This window comes from Centropristis striata, chromosome 4, assembly GCF_030273125.1.
Source record: "Centropristis striata isolate RG_2023a ecotype Rhode Island chromosome 4, C.striata_1.0, whole genome shotgun sequence".
NCBI lineage: Eukaryota > Metazoa > Chordata > Actinopteri > Perciformes > Serranidae > Centropristis > Centropristis striata.
The window spans coordinates 14,876,552-14,895,409 of NC_081520.1; the positions used below are offsets into that span (position 1 = coordinate 14,876,552).

Genomic DNA, 18,858 nt, shown 5'->3' on the forward strand with positions numbered 1-18,858 from the left:
ATTTTGTGTCTTCTTTTAAGTAATTTAGTGTTTTGTCAGTCATTTTGTGTCTTTTTTTGGTCATTTTGTGTCTTTTTTTTAGTAATTTAGTTTTTTTCTGTCATTTTGTGTCTTTCTGTGATCATTTTGTGTCTTTTTTGGGTCATTTTGTGTCATTTTTGGGTCATTTTGTGTCTTTTTTTAGTTATGTCAGTCTTAAGGAATAATTTTACTTGTATCGTCAGTGAGCGATGAGAAAGTCTCTTTTGAGAACAATCTTTATTGAATAAAGTTAATGTCATCTAAATTAATGTTAAAGTGTCAATATTGGTAGATATAGACTTTATTAATATAAAGATCAACTTTCTTTAGTTGACATTTAGTGAAGTGCTCGTGATCTTTTTCATCCCTCAGGTTGCTCTGTATTTACTTTTCATGGTTTTCAAGACTTTAATTAAAAGAATGAAATAAGATTTAATATCTTTAATAGACATTGTATTTTGAAATGAAATTAGAAATAAATAAAAAATTGATTTTGAAAACCATTTATAATTTGTATTTTGTGGAAATATCATTGGTTTGACTGGATTAGTTTTATTGTGATTTGAATCAGACTGGTCAGTACTCTCTACCCCTTGAGGTCAGACAGGCTACATCACTAGCCTCTTTTAAATCCCTACTGAAGACTTTCTTTTATCGCAAAGCCTTTTTAACTACTTAATCTCTGGGTTGTTTTTCTCCCCCAGCTCGTGCCACTTTCTATGTTTTGACATTTGTAATTCCAACTTGTCTGTATTGCACTTTGCTTTGTTGTTTTATTGTAATTGTTATCTGCCATCCTCTGTGTTTTTATCTCTTGTCTGTAAAGCACTTTGTAACTTTGTTAAGAAAAGTGCTATACAAATAAATTTTATTATATTATTATAGATGATTTGATGTCAAATGGATCGATTCTACACGTGAACTCAGTATTTGTGTTTTGAAACACGAGACAGGTCTGAAGCAAAGTTGGTCATTGCTCTGATATCAATTCAAGTAGTTGTCCTGAGTACTCACATTTTGAATTGGTCTCAGTGGCAACATTAAGCCTGCAGTTATTACACTTTCAAAAAAGTCAATTTTAATGGCAGTTCCTTCCCACTTAACTCCTCACAAATTGGATGTGGTCTTGAGTGGCAGTCTTCTTTCAGCAATGGTTGGATTCCTTACAAGCGAGGCACATGAGATATGCCCGCAGGAACGCTTCCATCCAGCAGATTTCGTCCTGCGGATGCGATTGGAAGCGATATCTCTTAATCGGGGTCTATTATTGTGCCTTTTCAGCGTGTGGGGATTTACTTTTTGAAAAATCAATTAAGAAAAGTGTAGCTCTGTTAGAAATGTGTGAGAAAAAAATGTCATGTAATGTCATATATCCTGAAAAACAATTTAAAATTTCATGACAAAGGAACAAGGTTCGTTGTGGTGGGAAACTGGCGGCTTTTAATTCAGTACTTCAGATTTGCACTCAGTAATGTTCATTCAATTCCCCATTCTGATTTAATCATTCATCTCTAGTTTTGTTACCAAACTGATTTGCCTAGTAGGTAAGTTAAATGAGGGTTTGAATTGGCGGAACAATAGACAATCAAAGAGTTTATTATGAATATTTAGATGTTACTTTAATTGAAATAGTTAAAAACAAGACAAAAATACATACATTATAAAATAAAAAATGAAAAGTCTTTAGTCAGGATTTAGAAGGTGCATTTTAAATTTCTAAATTCAGAGAGAATCAACAATGAGTGTTATCACAACACACTAAACTGCACATAATGTAACAGTAGCCTTGGTTGACTGGGGATTGATCTCTTCCACTTTGTGCATGAAGCGATGTCATACATTTTAATTTTCACATTGCAACAGCTGCCAACATTATGCATAACTTTTCAGTAAGTGTTGTCAGTCAGATTTCATAGTTTTATGCTTTTTAGGTTTCATGCTTTTTCGCTTATAAAAAATTCATTGTGGCTCCAGAGGTCTAGTTTCTTCTTGATGCAGGCAAAATATGCAAAAAGTGGAAGTAAAGGAAAGATGAAACTTAGTGTGAAAAAATGTTGCCTCTATCCTAATGGCATGGAGATAAAGTAGAAGGGATTATTGGGAGTGTTGTCCAGACCAGTTTTAGCCCATGAGAATAGAATAATAAAATAAAAATAAAAAGAATATACATTTTATCCTGATATAGACGCGAATGCTATACAGTTTATATTTCATTTTTGCTTATTTATTTTGTAAAGGATGAGTGTTTATTTTAACAGTGTCTGTCTGTTGCACCACAGTCAAAACATGTCAGCTAAGCCCAAAAGAAATAAGAGACTATGAGCCTCTCTCTTATCTGTATTTACCTTTTGTGATGAGTGAGCACTGGTCAAAAATTGCCTGGTGCTGCGTGGTACGCTGTCAGCATGTCACAGTGCTGGTTGGGTGCCAAAGATGCCAAAGAGATACAGGCTGCACGACTGGCATTTTGAATCCTCTACTAAATATCCCCTGCTATCAGTGACAGGCATCAACAGGAGAGTATGCTTTTAATGGCCGTAGAGACACATCTCAGAGGGATTCCCAAACAGGTGACATGGGGAGCGCGGCGGGTGGCTTCTGAGCACGCTGTCATTTCATAGTGCTTTCTGTTTGCACAGGACATCGTAACTAGTCAAACATAGATGATGTGTTAAAAGTCAGTGGGCATCAAAGCGGCATGAATCAAATCACACTAAATAATAATGATGTACATTCAGGGTTCATACAGATGCTTGAAATTTGAAAAAATGCTTAAATTTTAATGTTGTAGTTTCAAGGTTTGAAAAGTGCTTGGATTTTGGATAAAGTGCTTGAAAATGCTTGAAATTCTTACTGTATTTCTCATGCAATCTGACTATAGATAATCACATGTTCAATTCCCCATTCTGATTTCATCCTTCATCTCTAGTTTTGTTACCAAACTGATTTGCCTAGTTGGTAAGTTAAATGAGGGTTTGAATTGGCGGAACAATAGACAATCAAAGAGTAGCTTAATATGAATATTTAGATGATACTTTAATTTAAATAGTTAAAAACAAGACAAAAATACATATATTATAAAAATAAAAATGAAAAATGAAAAAAATTCAAAATTGAATATTGAGATTAGCAAACTGTACACTGTAACGAAATGCTGTGTATTTACGGTGAATTTACAACAGTATACTACTGTTTATAATAATTGTAAAATACTGTTAAATATTCATCCCTCATATGTAGATTAACAGTTAAATCGGTCAATTAACAATAAAAGTAGATAACTATAAATTAAAAGCATTAAATACTAATTGTAATGAATTGCTGTAAAATTTCACACACCATTATCCTACGATCATATACTGTAAGCCAAAATACAGTAATATACTGTTAAATAAATTACAGTATGTGGACTGTAAATTAACAGTAAAATACTGGCGTCCCTGCTGCCAGAATTTTACTGTTTTTTTACAGTGAAATTCGTTACAATGTACTTTTGGTTGTTAAAAGCGTAATACCATCGATGTCAGTATGGTTGAGTGAACTTACCCCTTTTAGCATGTAAGCACTTATCTAAAACATAAAACTTACAACCGTTGTAAGGTCCTGGAAAAGCTTGAAAATGGACCTTGAAAGTCCTCGAAAAGTGCTTGAATTTTACCACTGAAAAAGTGTACGAACCTTGTACATTTGATGTTGGAAAAGTGGTCTGCACGTTCATTTTGCAATAACAATATCAACTGAAAGAGCAAATGTCTCCCAGACAATGTTAGCATATACCAAACAATAATTTCAGCTCTCAAAGCAGTTTACCCCTGTATCCATTTGGTTAATAGATCCATTAAGCAGCATGGCGTGAGTGGAGTGCGGCTGCTGTGTGGAGCGCAGGATGACGTGTTAATTCTGGGTAATTTATTACCCTGGGTGTCGCTGGGCAAGGAGCTCCTGACAGATCCTGTCTCCCTGGGATCGGCCTCATCCAGGCTTCTATGGGCATCGCCTGCTTAGCAGTGACTCCAGCATTCGGTGCTCACATCCGCTGATGCAAGTATGATGTAAAACCCTTAGTGCAGGAAAACAACAGTGAGGATGCACATAGTGTGGCATTATATCAGACTGGCAGTCTTTGAAGGTAGAGGGCTAAAAGCACACCTGTAGAGAGGGAGAGGGTAATCAAATTTCCCCCCAGTGTTATGGGCACTTGCTGGCTCTCATATGGTTTTTATTTATGGAAGTATCCTTTTCTGTCTAGGGCCGGGCCTTGATTAGATCATGGATGCTGATTGTGGCCTAGAGCTGTGGTGATCAATCCTAATTTACTTGGAGAATTAAATTTATACATTGGAGGATGCAGTGCCCTGCTCTGATAGATGAAAGGGCATTTCCCTCGTATGCATCAACAATCAAGATGACAGGGGGATAAAAGACAACACATATCTTTGATTTTGTTTCATTGTGTGTTTTCGTAATATGTAACATGGGGCTTTCCACAAGGAATAAAAGCTGCATTAAAGACTGATAGTCGATAAGCCGAAAAAAGAAATTGCACAGGCATTTGTGCATAAGCCTCAGCACTGTCTAATGTTCAGCCACTGGGATCAGAAAGTGCAGTCCTCTGGTGCCTGAGAGGCAGAGGAAGGGGATTGTGCAGGTCAAAACAGCACTGCCAAGCTACCCGTCAGCCATTTCATGTCATAATCAGTTAGGGGCAAATCAGCATACACCAACTCTCAGTGCCCCAGGAAAATCCTCTCAGGATTCTTGTCTGTACTGTAGCACTAAAAGGATGGCAAAATTAATTTCATTCTTCATGCTCAACGGAAGAGCTTTTTTTTCTTAAATGTGATGTTGTGATGCTCTGTTTTCAGCTCTGGAAAACAAGTACTGTGTGTTTACAGTAGGCCACTGCAGCAGCCACGCCTTCTAGACATAGCATCTTTACAGCCGGAGCTGTCATCCAGTCGATGATGAAGCTACAGAGTGATTAGCCCCACCCAGAGGCTGCTGAGATGGAAGATGTGGGAGGTGTGTGGTTGTCAAAGCAGGGCTTGCGGAGATGACTCAGTTAGGCACTTAGAGTAAGATCATTACCATGCAGGAACCCTCCGTCTAGCTTTGCTGTGTGTGCTGATTTTTTACGGTTGATATTGAACAGCCACTGGTTTTATTGTGTCTAACAACAGAGTTGTGCACGTGCTTGTTCTGCATCGGCTTATCACATGGTTCTCATGTTAATATCGTCTCAAGCCCGCCATGTTAGCGGATTCATTTTGCAAAGCTCAGCTAGGATCCATATTATTGCTGTTGTGGGGAAACCTAATTAGTCCAGTTTATGTGATTGATTGACCCTTTTACTTGAAACAAATACAGCGCTTCCCTTTGTTTGTTCGTTTACTTTGATTGGTTTGTGTATACTATTATAAATCATTGTCCTTTGCTGCATTTTACAACCCCATCGCTGCATTAAATTCAGAATTCAGAGTTTACAAAATAAAAGTGAATCAGTTTGAACATTAACCCTTTAAACCCACCTGGGGAAGGATAAGGATTAGACCAAAAGAAAATTAAGCCATAGCCTATAGTTTCTGTAAAACTATTTTTTTTTTGCAAACAACTAAACACACAGCTGAAATTATCAGTTGAAAAAAAATTTTAATAGATTTTGGTTTACTCCTGCCACTTTTCCACTGGTGTCAAATTAATATATGTTACACATTTCAGACAATGTCCCAACTCTTTCAGATTTGGGGTTGTAGATCAGTTCACACATGACTTGTAACTTGACTGACAACAGCCTAACCCATGCAGTGCTCAGCAGAAATGATATTTCTTTGTCAACTCAACAGCTACATTTCTGTAGTGGAATTGCCAAATGTCCCAGAAAAATCCTGCAAGGATAAATAAGAGAAGGAACGTTTAAAGGAAGAAGCTGGTTCTCTCCTGAGGAAGGGATTCCTGCCTATGGCAGTGGTGATTGATGATTGGAAGACTTTACTAAGTCTATGATCTGTGCAGTGCACTTCTTTACTCTTGGCCCACACAAGTTACATATCATGAGGAAATCTCACGACCCCTGTTGTGAGCGAATTGTAATTGGTATCCAGCAGTACGACAGCACTATCTCTCAGTCTCTTTAAGGGGAGTTCTTCTACTTATGGCTGCTGTTTCAGAGCAACACAGTTGCCATGTATTGTCCTTGTCTTCATAACCCGACACACAGGGAAATAAGCAGAATGGGTGGTTTCCACTTGGTAGCTTGATGGTGGGATTCATGGAAGCCTGTCACTGTGGTCACACTCTGAAGAAAAGTGTATATGAGGTGATCTGATTTACGGCTGAGCCATATATATCGATATAAAAGATATATTGATATATAAGATATATATATATATATATATATATATGTCATATTTAGCTATTTTGTAATCGTTTGTTATTCTTTTCTCATATAAATATATTTATTTCAGAAAAAGATTGGCCTATTTATTGTAAATTTCTTGTACTTCTTTGACTTCTTTTTCCCATTGTTCTGTTGCTGTTTTTTTCTTCTTTTTTTCTCTCTTATCTTTGTCTGGTCCTTCTTTTTTCCATCCTTGTTATTTTAATTGCTCTGTTTTTTAATTGCCCTATCTTTTCAAAAACTACCTATGGACAAGTGTTGCAAATTAGCACTTTTGCTAAAACACTTAAACAATGCATCTGGTCTGTCCAATGTAATTGCTATGTCCATATCAAATAAACGTTAAATAAAATAATAGGCTTTCATAGGCTATTTCTATTTAAGATTTTTTTTATTTAAATGTGCACTTTATGGAGCTTTGGTTTAAAAAAAAAAAAGGTTGTTATACAGTATTTATGTTCACTTAAATAAAAAAGTTTCAATAAAACTACTTGTGACATGTTATATTAGGCTTTGACTTTGACTGAACAGTTGCTCTCACTTAGAAATAAAGGGTTATATATCATATATCTATATTCAGCCTAAATATATCGGGATATGACTTTTGGTCCATATCGCCCAGCCCTATTCTGATTACAGTGGACATCTCTAAATACATCAACAAGGCTTTGGGGACACACTCATGTTGAACTGTTGGAGCTACTTTTGAAGAATTTGGAGATGCATGTGACAATGTGCTGTATGTTGTGCACTATGGCTATAGACTCCATCTGTACTCACTTCTTTCTATCCAACAGAAATTAAGTGATTTACATGGTTGTTTGCATATCGGGCAGGGAAGTGAAATCCAAACACAAGTGGTTACTTGAGACAAGTTCTGATGCCATGAGTCAACTGAAATCTAGCTTGACTCAGTCTAGAAACTGTTTTTTCTGTGCTGTATCTGTTGGATTTGAAGGTTTTTAGTTGTATTGTACTGTATGTCCTTCGTGTTATCATGTGTGCAGGACAATGATTAATGCCGTCTCTGTTTCTGTTAGTGCATGATTTATTTCTATCTTTCTTTGAACAGATGTGTGTTTACTAAATGTTTAATACATGAATGCATTCATTCAAACAGAATAAGAGGAATTTACACTTACATCACTGTGTTATACTACTAAACATTATTCATGCATCATGTTTGGATCCAATAAACTGCAGGATCATTAGTGGCATTAAGGTGTGATAACATCAGTGAATCATTTTGTAAATATTAGATTTTCCAAGAAACTGCAGACTTTTAATTTTAGTATTTGAATACAATGGCAATAGCATGGGAGTTACCTGCTTTATTTTCTGTACCTTTAGTACTCTTCAGAGTCTTTTAAATTACCCAGGCAGCCTACTCCCAGGGTTGAGTAGAAAACTAATAAAGTGCTGGGGAAAAAAAACAATAAACATTAGCTTTCACCTCATTTTGCATCCTCTGTTAAATGGCGACATCAATTGCATGAATACTTAAGGCCAATACAAAACAGGTCTGTACAACACAGCCAGTCATGTTATAATGAGACCAAGGCAAGTGTTATTGGAAAGGCTGTTGGCATATAAACAGACACCAGGTACATGTACGTGGCAATATATCATTAATATATAATGTGCACCTAGAATCCAGGAAGCATAATTGATGATATCATTAGGATGTGTCTGAGAATTACCTGTGAAAAGTGATATAAATGTAAGCTACAGTAAGAAGATATAGATATCTAGAATAGTGTTGAGACAAAGTGAAGCAGAAGCCACACAGGTTTGAGCTCACTGACCTGCCTTATAATATGAACTGTAACTAGTAATACAATTATTGTTATTTGACCAGTTTCCAATATTAAATAGTTCTCAAATTAAGTTCCTGAGTTAATCTAACATACAACTGCAAAACTGCTCAGTTTTTCAGTGATGATCCAAAGCAAAATGAGAGCAGCTCTCCGCTGCAGCAGTCCAAAAAAGTATTAATTAACTGTGTCTGCTAAAATCCATTCAGATGGCTAAGGCATATATTTAGAAGTTTATTCAGCTGTTCACCATCACTGTTGCCAAATTGCGGATAACCTCCAATACAGCTCCTTCAAAGCTCACCTGAAAATGTCTGTTGAATGTTTTGCTGTTAGTGAGAGGAATGTGTGCTCAAGCTGCTGTTAGAGGAGACTGAAGCATGTTAGCTGATCTTGAAGCAGAGGTCAACATCAAATATGTGAAAGAGTGCAAAACAATTTACATGCTGTCTCCACATTGGTGCTTATCATACTTACCCAAAGCAGTTACCCAACATATAAATATATATACTATATGTTTTTTCGTTTGCAAAGACCCTAAGATAAGTGTCTCTGTGATTTCTGCGTCCACAACAAAACTGTGAGGGTAAATGGATTTCTGTTTGTGGACCTGCCCGTGTGACCACCTTGCTGTTGGCGGTTTTCAGGGACCATAACTAAGGTAAAATAGTAGTTCCATTAAAACACCTAGGTCTGCAGAGTATCCAGATAAATGGGGGCATTGAATTTTTGAAAAATACTGCTATTAATTTCTTAAAATGTAATTGTTCAGTGCTGTGAACACCAGAAATGAAATTCCATTCACCTCCATCGTATTCGAGGTGGTGAATGGAATATCTTTGCTATCAAGGTAAATATCTGAAAACGTGTCTGACACAATGTCAGCTCCACTATTTACATATAATGGGAAAAATGTGTTTTTGTAATTCCAGTGAACCAGTCCTCAGGGCTCAGGAACAGCATGTAAGATATTTTTGTTCAGAACATCATTTTTTTACAGCATTTTAGTCCCATAGATCCTCCACAGGATACAGCTGCAAACCTAAAACATTTGTAACAATAAGTTTGACAGTAGCAGATTTACAGTGAGTTGATTATTGCTTAGCTGGTGTAAGGCGTAGTTTCACTGCAGGCCAAACTATAAATCAATCTCTCAAAGGTCTGGCCTTTGCAGGATAATGAGCATTAATTGTAGACTAATGAGAGATGGGTCACCACTAGGGTGACCTGTGCACTCAGCAGCCATGCTTGGGAACAGAAGCACTTCAGCCTCCTGGGTTGAGAGGTCCTGCATTAGCCTTAGAGTTATTTGTTCTCTCAGTTGTTCCACAGGACTATAGGGAATCTTATGCGTTTAAATTACTGATTTCCCCTAATTCAGTATAGGATTTATCGCTCTGGATACTGCCTGACATGCTAGCTTTTATCTACAGCCATACTGCAGTGGCAAGCCAGCAAAGCACACAGATGTATTTCATTGTGGTTTAGCAGCAATATTGATAAGTGGACATTTCAGGCTGACATAGAAGCGCTAACATTTAGCTGTATTTGGCCAAGGTCAGGGATGTACATCAATGCAGAAAGTGAATAAATAGACTTCTTCTCCCTGTTATTTACCGGGCTGGTTTAAAGGCATTATTCCATTGGCTGCTCCCTCTGTCAGGACTAAACCTTGAATCGCTTAGAGTGATTAGTAGCAGGGAGCGTGCTGCAGCAGCGGTCCCAGGCTACTTTTGTTTATGTTAAGGCTTTTACGCATTCTGTTTTATTCACTGGCGGGGCTCGCTTTTGATCCCGGAAGGAGGCGGCTGCAGAGATGCCCCCGCCACCACTGAGCCCCCTCCCCTCCCTAGCCTGCAATAGCACCAAGAATTCAGATCTGTTTGGCAGGCTATTGAGCCCCCCACTCCTTCTACCCAACTCTTTTTTCCTCTGTTGAAAACACACCTTTCTGTTGACCGAGAAGGCTTTTCTATAGAGCCCAAGCATGTGAAAGATTTCCAGAAAAGAAGTAAGTGGTGCCTGTATGGAGCTTTCCTTGCTCTCAATGGACCCTGTAGACAATGTTCTTGATATCTGCCCAAATTTCCTCTCTGTTGCACTACAGGCCGCTTTTCTGTGTAGATGTTTGTCTGCAGTGTTGTGAGCTAACTGTCACTAATCCTTTGACTACGTGACTAGGTTAGATAATGAAAAACAAATATACTAAACAAATCCGAACCAAAAATTTAGTTGAAACATTTTTCGCCTGATTTCTTATATACAATGTCCATGTGCAGAAATACCAATGATAATATATATTTTCTCCACACATTACAAAGGGTGATTTTGGTTAGATTTATTAAATTATGTTGACAGTTATATACTTATTAACATTGATGCTAAATAAACATTTTTGTTTGGTCTCCCTGAACTGAAAAGCTATAGCCTTTTCAACAAATATTCTGCTCATGCCCTCTATATCAGTCTAAAAATGTCATCACTAATCAGTAATACATTATGTCTCAATCTTAGTGATAGCAATTAGTAATAATACTGAGTAATTAAGTGATTTCACAGACAAGTAATCTGTAATCATTTTAGATTATACTCCAAGGGATTTGCCAAACATTGTGCATGTGTGTTACTTTGTCTCTTTTCTGTGTGTTCTAAGAATGTTCGTTGGCATTTCGTCTTGGATTTGGCATGGAAAATCCATGACATGTAAAGAGCAGCAAGCGGTTAATTATCATGGAAAACAGGGTTGTGTGCAGAGAGAAGGCTAGATTTATATGCAGCCGCACTGAATAGCAATTCTCAGCACACTGCTAATTGTTTGATGGATAGTACAGAGCCATTTGCATTTATATTGTACCCCAAACGCCTCCCACGTATTTAGATCCCATATTTAACTTACTCCTGACACTGGAGCAATGGTCACAACGATCTGCCCAGCAAAAACCTCAACGAGTGTTTTAACAGAGGCTTCTGTAACCTGCCGTTCACTCTGCGGGAGGGGTTTTTTATGGGTAGGTTGAAGCTACAAAGTTTTCATCCTGCCCATATTTTCACAGCTTTAAAGTTGTCTTCTTAAGCATTATTCATGGAGAGACTTTATACTAACAAGCACACATCATTTGTACAGCAAGAATAAATAATATAACTCTTAAACTTTTCATTAAAATTTGAATTTCTTCGAGTCTTTGACTGTTGGGCAGACAAATAAAAACTATTTTAGGATATAACCTTGGTTTCTCGGAACATAAAATAACAGTTTTTACTACTTTCTGACATTTTCTGAAATGGCTTGAAAAATGGTATTGATTGATGATGAAAATATTCTTTTGTTGCAGCACTAAAAAATGCATGCTACCCTTTGGGCTTTGCACGTTCAAACCCCTTGAGTGTGTGTGTAACAGCCTGGGCTGGGGATATGTAAAGATCTATAGTAACAAAGATGATTCAGTTTAAACACAAAATTGTCATGTTAGTATAGGGAAATACTGTCCTGAGCGTGTATGTGGCTGGTGACTGAGGTTGTTGCTTTCTTTTGGCTACTGGCAAATTTTTTCACTGCAGCGCCATAAGCTCTGCCTTCTGTCCCGTATATTAAAATGGTTTTAATCTTTGATTATAGGCTGTGAAATCATACACACAGCAGTGAATTGTCAGTATCATGGCCAACGATATATCTATGTTACTGATTATATGCTGTCTGTAAAAACTTGACTCATACAGTCATCTTGATAATGATTGTGGTTATTATCAAGAAAACCATGGGAATGGCTCGATATCAGCTCCTAAATTAGACTCTTATGAGCTATTTTTGTTGTTATTGCTATATTTGTCCAAACAAATGTATTAAAACCAGGCATTAAAATGAACAAGAAATTGAAGAAAAAGGGTGGTCTAATATTTTTTTCCATGACTGTATGTACGTACATATACTTTTATTTGACAATTGAAACCATTATTATCTAGTTTATTGCATTTATTTTGATTTTACTTTTTCTTGAGCAGCTCAGATGGCCATGCATTTATGTGATGACCTATTCAGACATTTATTAGCTGATCAGGATTTCTTCTTAGTTCATGGATGCATTGAAGTGCAGAATAGGTCAGATTTTATCTTCATTCACCTTGGCACACACTGTGTTTCCAAAGAAAATTATATTTTGTTTTCTTAGGGTTTGAATCTGCACATACACAATTCAACACACAACAAGGACATCACTGTATATGACTCCAATCGACACAATGCTTTGGGCATTGCTCCGTGCAACACCAACGCTGCAGAAGCACATAATTACTCTGCTTACAGCTGCTATACATTTGCTTTACAACCGCAGACAAACCTGGCTCTGTCCTGGCCAATTGTAGACAATGCAATTGAAAAATGTAGAGTGTGCAATTGTTTTAAAGGGGAAAACAGACCATCCATCATTTCTTTTGTCTATGCAGAGAGACCTCAATTGATTTTGGATCATTGCATAGATATGCAGTTAGCTTCTTTTTGGCACTGCTCACACTCTGCAGCTTGAGAGGAACTTTGTCTTTGAAATAAAAGCATGTGATTGCTATCTTCATTTCAGAGATTTTAATCCATGACAGCCATTTTTCACTGGTCTTTGTAAATAACTTTTCTTACTGAGTCTTTGTGAATGTACCCTCATTAACCTTCTCCTTCAGTGTTTCAAGCTACTTTTTCAGTCCCTTGTGTTCTACCATGAGATGATAATAACACTTTAAAAATAGTCCTCTTATCACTTCTTACTGGGGAGACATCTTGGTTAAATAAAACCTTCTGTTTATTATCTTCACATACCAGTACGTTTAAATAATACAACGGTGGCATTTTCTTTGTTTTGGCTTCTTCTCCCAGGATTTAGACCTAGACAGATGAACAAGAACAACAGCTTTGCTCTCTGGCGCTGAAACACAATGATAATGCCAGATGTAGCCTATTTATGAATAACAGCGCTGTTTAGTTTTACAGTATGCTTTGTGTAAAAAATTCTGACAGCTGCAGTTAAGATGGATACGTTTCGAAGACCAAACATTTGCATCCCATATCATCTGTCATTGTGTACGGCTTGTTGCTTTTTGAAAAACTCCTCTGGGTTTCCCATGGCCTCAAAGGTACATCTCATTGCATACCAGCCGATTAATAATGAGGAGGAAGGGCTGTGGAGAAGAGAGATGGCTAAAGCATTGAGCCCAGCTCTTTGGAAACAAAAACAATGCACTTTACAGAACATTCTTGAAACTTTAGAAAGCTGCTTGTTCTCCACTCTCTTGCATTTGCATAGCATCAAGGATCTTGAGCAAAAAGGTAAAAATTAGCAACCCATACAAGCTGCGTCTGAAATCTTGGGAGCAGCTGAAGTGCTCTTGCGGTTGCAGAGTGGGAGCATTTTCTCCCCCCCATGTGGCGGAGGTCGTGCTATTGAGGCCCCAAGTCATTAATCACCAGGATCTTTTCAGCTGTCAATACATACAAAAAGAGACCCCCAAACCCTACAATGGTGTCTTCAATAAAAAGTTTTTTCTTTTAAGCAGGGGCAAATATAGTTCACTTGGGATTATTGTTTATTGTTCTGTCCGGCATAAATCTCATACAGTATTCATAAAGAGCTTATCTTGTGGAAAAATCCTTGTCTGAACAACACAGGCATATTGTCAGTAAAAACTCCCAGATTTGCCAGGAGTAGTTTTTATCTCTTTTTCAAAGAGCTGTGTTCTCTAATCCAGTGACTTTCATCCCATTTTTGCTTTTAGTAAAAATACATTTTCAAGTGTGTAGGCAAGTAGCAGCACGGATGATAAAGTTCTCAGCTCATGATATTTAATTATGGATATATTACTCTGACATTGCATTTGGAATAAGCAGGAAAATATATTATATTGCTGCAATATCTGGCTCCCTAATTCTCTATGTTCAGTAATTGAGCTTCAAAGTAAACAGTGGCCAAGCCTTTAATCAGGTTTATATCCACATTGACATTTGTTAATCCAACTCAATATCTTTAAACCATGTGATTTATTCTGGCATCATCAGTTGTTACTGCATGTTACACACTATATAGTTTAATATTACATATTAAGTTATATCATGTTGCACTAAAACAGAGAATACATTACAGAGTATATAGTAAATAAGTAAACAGGGAAAATAATTGTATTTTAGTATATTAAAATTATTTTTCAAGCATGTTTCTTTTTTCTCTTTTTGTCCTTCAAGGCAAGAAAATAAAATAGCTACATGCTAAAATTCCCTCTCTATTGATCTTGTACTCGGTGTGCTCTTTGACAGTTGTGGTTTTATGTTTCAGATTTTAATCATCTCTGCTGGTTCGCTGTAGTCCTAGATTTGTTTGACTCCTCAGTCTTCAAACTGGTGATGATTTGTAACTTATAAACAACACAATTCATGGAAGGACACCTGCCACTTTTACAGATGCTGGAGGCCCAGCATTTCTATACGGCACATAAAATAGAATATTTGTGGGAGACTTGCACCGTAAACTTTATAGGTGCAAGATTTGTTGTGCCATATTTTATTAAATCTAATCCTGGTGGTTCTCCCTGTGTGTGCTGAGCCATGCATACACCGCTGGTTGGAAACATGCATTTGCATTTTATTTATTTTCACAGTTACTTGGTTCAGTGTGTGTGTGTGTGTGTGTATAGTATCAGGGATTTCTTTTTTCAAATGATTACTGATGGGGCTTTTTTTATCATTACTAGCAGTACAACTATAAAATCGTATTTAATTATGGTTGCTAGTGATTATGTTTGATGATGCATTTTGAAAGGATTACATTCAAAAATCAACACTGCTGTGCACACATCTTCTCATACATCAAAATGTCCTAATTTCTTTTGTTTGTGTTTTTCTTCTACAGAATCACTCAAACTGAACTGGCAGTGTGATCCACAATTGATGTTGAAAATAGTGTGGAGGCAGCCATGGAAGTGAAGGAACGTAGACCTTACCGCTCGCTCACTGCCCGGCAGGACACAGAGCGCCGTTACACCAGCTCCTCTGCAGACAGTGAGGATGGCAAGCCCAACCCCAAATCCTACAGCTCCAGTGAAACACTCAAGGCCTTCGACCATGACTCACGGATGGCCTACGGGAGCCGTGTCAAGGAAATGGTTCATCACGAAGTGGACGAGTTCAACCGGCAAGGTTAGCCTTAGCTGTGCCAATATATATAAACTGCTGTGCTACAATGGAAGAGATTGTTATTCATATAAGCGTGATTCATCTATAAGTATATTAGCAGTGCACAATGACACGAGAAAGCCTGTTATTATGTTAAGAGCGTATTACTGCCTGGTCTCAATATATGCATCATTGCTTTTTAATAAGAAGTCTCTTGATAATTCACATTCAGTCTCTGTAGAGGTCACTGCGTATAGTTTGACTATTAACAGAAGTGACCAGGGATTGAACTTACCATGCCACTGTTAAAAACTGCATGGAAGACATGCAAACCTTTACCTGCTCTTTCCAATATATTATTGATCATCAAAGTTCAAATCAGATGTGATGGCACTGTCGAGGTAGCCTCGAATTTAACTGAAGCATGGTCAGCGATTTTACAAAGTAAATATTAATTTTTTATTATAATGACAAAAGTCATTTTCATCAGGTGGTTTACTAAAGGACTTTACAAAAAACATAATTTATAAATGGTAAACACATTTATTAATGTTTAATCATCATTTATAAACCGTAAATAGGCCATTTAGAATGGTAAATACACAATTTATTCATGTTTAGGTAACTAAATCATTCGTTATATTTATTATAAATGGAAAATAGATTGTATATTAATGCAAGTTTATAGTTACTTTACCATTAACAAACAATTAAATTATAATTAACAGTTTATTAATAGTTTTAGTTGCACTCATTATAACATTTTAACACCATATTAAGTATGTTAATGATTTTGAAATGATTCATAGACCTTTAAGAAATTGGTTGAAAACATTTAAAGATTAAATATGTATAGCACTTTGTAGATGGTTAATAATTGGTTTATAAACCATCTATGAACATTATTTAGTTAGTTATTGTAAAGTGTTACCAAGGAATGAAACCTTTTGGTTGTGCTATTTATTTATTTATTTAATTAATTAATTTTCAGTTGTAATACAATCTAGTGGGATTCTCAAATCAGCATGGATTGCTTTACAAATCTCCTGACATGCTGTGGTAATTTTAATTACCTTGATAGAGAACTTAATACAAGACAGATGTCTCAGTTTCCTAATCAACAAATAAAACAACATTTAAATAGATAAAAAGGTGTGAACAAAAACAAAAGACTAACAAAAAACATCGACTTTCTTTCAAGCATCAATGTGTGGGATTTGAGAATGTCCTACTCATGGTAGGAATAAGACTCAAATTTGTTATTGGGACACTGAGATGAATGTGGTGCAACTTACGTATTGGAAGATGCTATAATCACATCATGATCTAATAGATCGGGGCTTTAGTGTGAGTACTAAATGTACCTGCATCTTAATGTAGCTCCAAAACTATTGCTTTTATATGATTACTGCACCTCTCAAGGCCAGTATATTGCTGTCATCTTATTTTTCTGTAATGAGAACAGTTAATTATGTTGAGTGATGCAGTTAGTGGCAGAATTAATCACCAGGGCTTTGTATTTTATTGGTTTGCTGCAGGGGCAGACTTTTCTCTTCGAAACCTTGGCTTTGGAGAGGCTCTCCCAACCCACGTAGCTACATACAGGACTGACCTGGGGATGCCACACCGCGAATACTCAGTCAGTGTGGGCTCAGATGCAGACACAGAGACAGATGGCATCATGTCGCCGGAGCATGCAGTCAGATTATGGGGCCGCAGCAACACCAAATCAGGCCGCAGCTCGTGCCTCTCCAGCAGGGCGAACTCCAATCTAACTCTGACTGACACTGAACATGAGAACACAGAAAACGGTAGGGAGCTTTTCTCTTCTACTTTCTCTGCCAGTCCTTTTTCAGGCAAGCAGATTTTACTCTGTGTGTTTTCCATGTGGAAGCAAATTTTATGTATAAAAGGAAAATATAGTTTTTAAAAACATGTTCCTGTACATTCAAGCAGAATTGCATGTGTTTAAAACAGCAATTAGCATAAGATAGAATATTCTGTGTGGTCTAAATGGTGATTGTGTTGGTATGGATTTGTTTAGTGGCATCTTTTCTATCTTTCTTGGTACATTTTGACACTCTGGAACTGTTTCAGTCTGACCAAACTGAAGTTGACACATTAATTAAGATTTTTAAATCTCGATTTGCATTTCTTTAGGATTTGTTGTCTTGCAGAATAGACAATTACCAGTGTTCCAGCCCAGCCAGAATTGCCTCTGCTGTTCAGCATTCCCTGATCATTTTATTCTCTCTTATTTTTGTGGCAGTGTGTGCATCGCTGTGTATGCATTACTTTGATAGGGAATGGTTTGGCAGGTTTCTTGGTGAAATCGCTGCCAGGAAGTGGGAAGCCATATGTATTGAATTAATCCATCTGTGGCTTGGTGTTTCCCCCAAGGGCTAGATGAGCCTGTCTGCTGGCTCAGAAGGTCACTTGAGCTCAGGGAATATGTAACTATGAACCATTGCGAGTGCCTGCAAATGCCAGAAGATAATAGCAGTTTTGCTAAAAACACTTTCTGTCAAATTGTAGATCAGTGTGCTATAAAGTCATGATATTGCAGAATTCCGTTTGGAAGCAGAAATGCCATTTGGATACTCAGCTCAGTCCCTGAGCACTTATTTGTCCGTAACTCAGTTACAACTTATTAATTGCTTGGATGGAGTATACACTGTATACAAGCTCCTGGAGTGAATTCAGTGCAGTGTGGAGGCAGTACCTGGCAGACAGGTTTCCCATACCCACATAGCCCTTTTGTGTCCATAATGCCTACTCTTTTCTGTGTTTACCTTCATTTCTGCCAAAATGGATTCTCGTCCAGTTTTCCTTTTTTTCCTTTTTTTAAAAGAGATGTTATGTGGGGAAATTTAAGTTCTGTTTCACATTATAAAAAGTTTAACACAAACCTAAATCATGCATATTAACTGGCAGATTTATGATACTGTTCCCAGGATACTTCAGAGATAGAGGAACTCATCAAGGGCCTAGCAGCAAAATTCTAATTGCCCCTGCACAGCCTTGCAGAGAACCTTGTGAATAGTTTTGCATTTCAGAGTGTGTCACATTATGTATTAGCTTCTTATTATAACTGACAGAAATGACTCTTGGAAGTGGAATCCATTTGCCCGAATGACTCAGGGAGAGAACGTGGCATCCCTCTGCTTGATCATCTGAGATGCCAGGGGACTTGAATTTGGCTGTATTGTACATAATTAAAGAGAATCTCCTTGGATGGCTGTTCGGGGGTTGGTGCGCTGGAATGTATTCAGAGCACCCGTTGCTGCATCATCATGCTACATCTGTGAGACCCAATCGAGATTCTGAGTAGCTTTTTATTCAACTCACCCAAGCAGAAAGAGCACTTGTATTCAGCATTTAATTCAGTAATGCCTGATAACATACAATTTATATATGGCAAGTTAATTAAAATCCATCGAGCAGGCCTGCTTGTGTGTGCTTTAATCTATTTAAATCAA

General features: G+C 37.2%; 1 protein-coding gene across 2 annotated transcripts in view; it reads left to right on the forward strand.

Moving 5' to 3' along the window:
- Positions 1-18,858, forward strand: part of tenm4 (teneurin transmembrane protein 4) — a 169,531-nt gene that overhangs the window by 24,575 nt on the left and 126,098 nt on the right. For both annotated transcript variants that reach the window (XM_059331878.1, XM_059331879.1), the window contains exons 2-3: positions 15,117-15,403; positions 16,918-17,190. In XM_059331878.1, coding sequence (XP_059187861.1) covers positions 15,181-15,403; positions 16,918-17,190 — 496 coding nt within the window. In that variant the 5' untranslated portion in view covers positions 15,117-15,180. The remainder of the gene's footprint in view (positions 1-15,116; positions 15,404-16,917; positions 17,191-18,858) is intronic.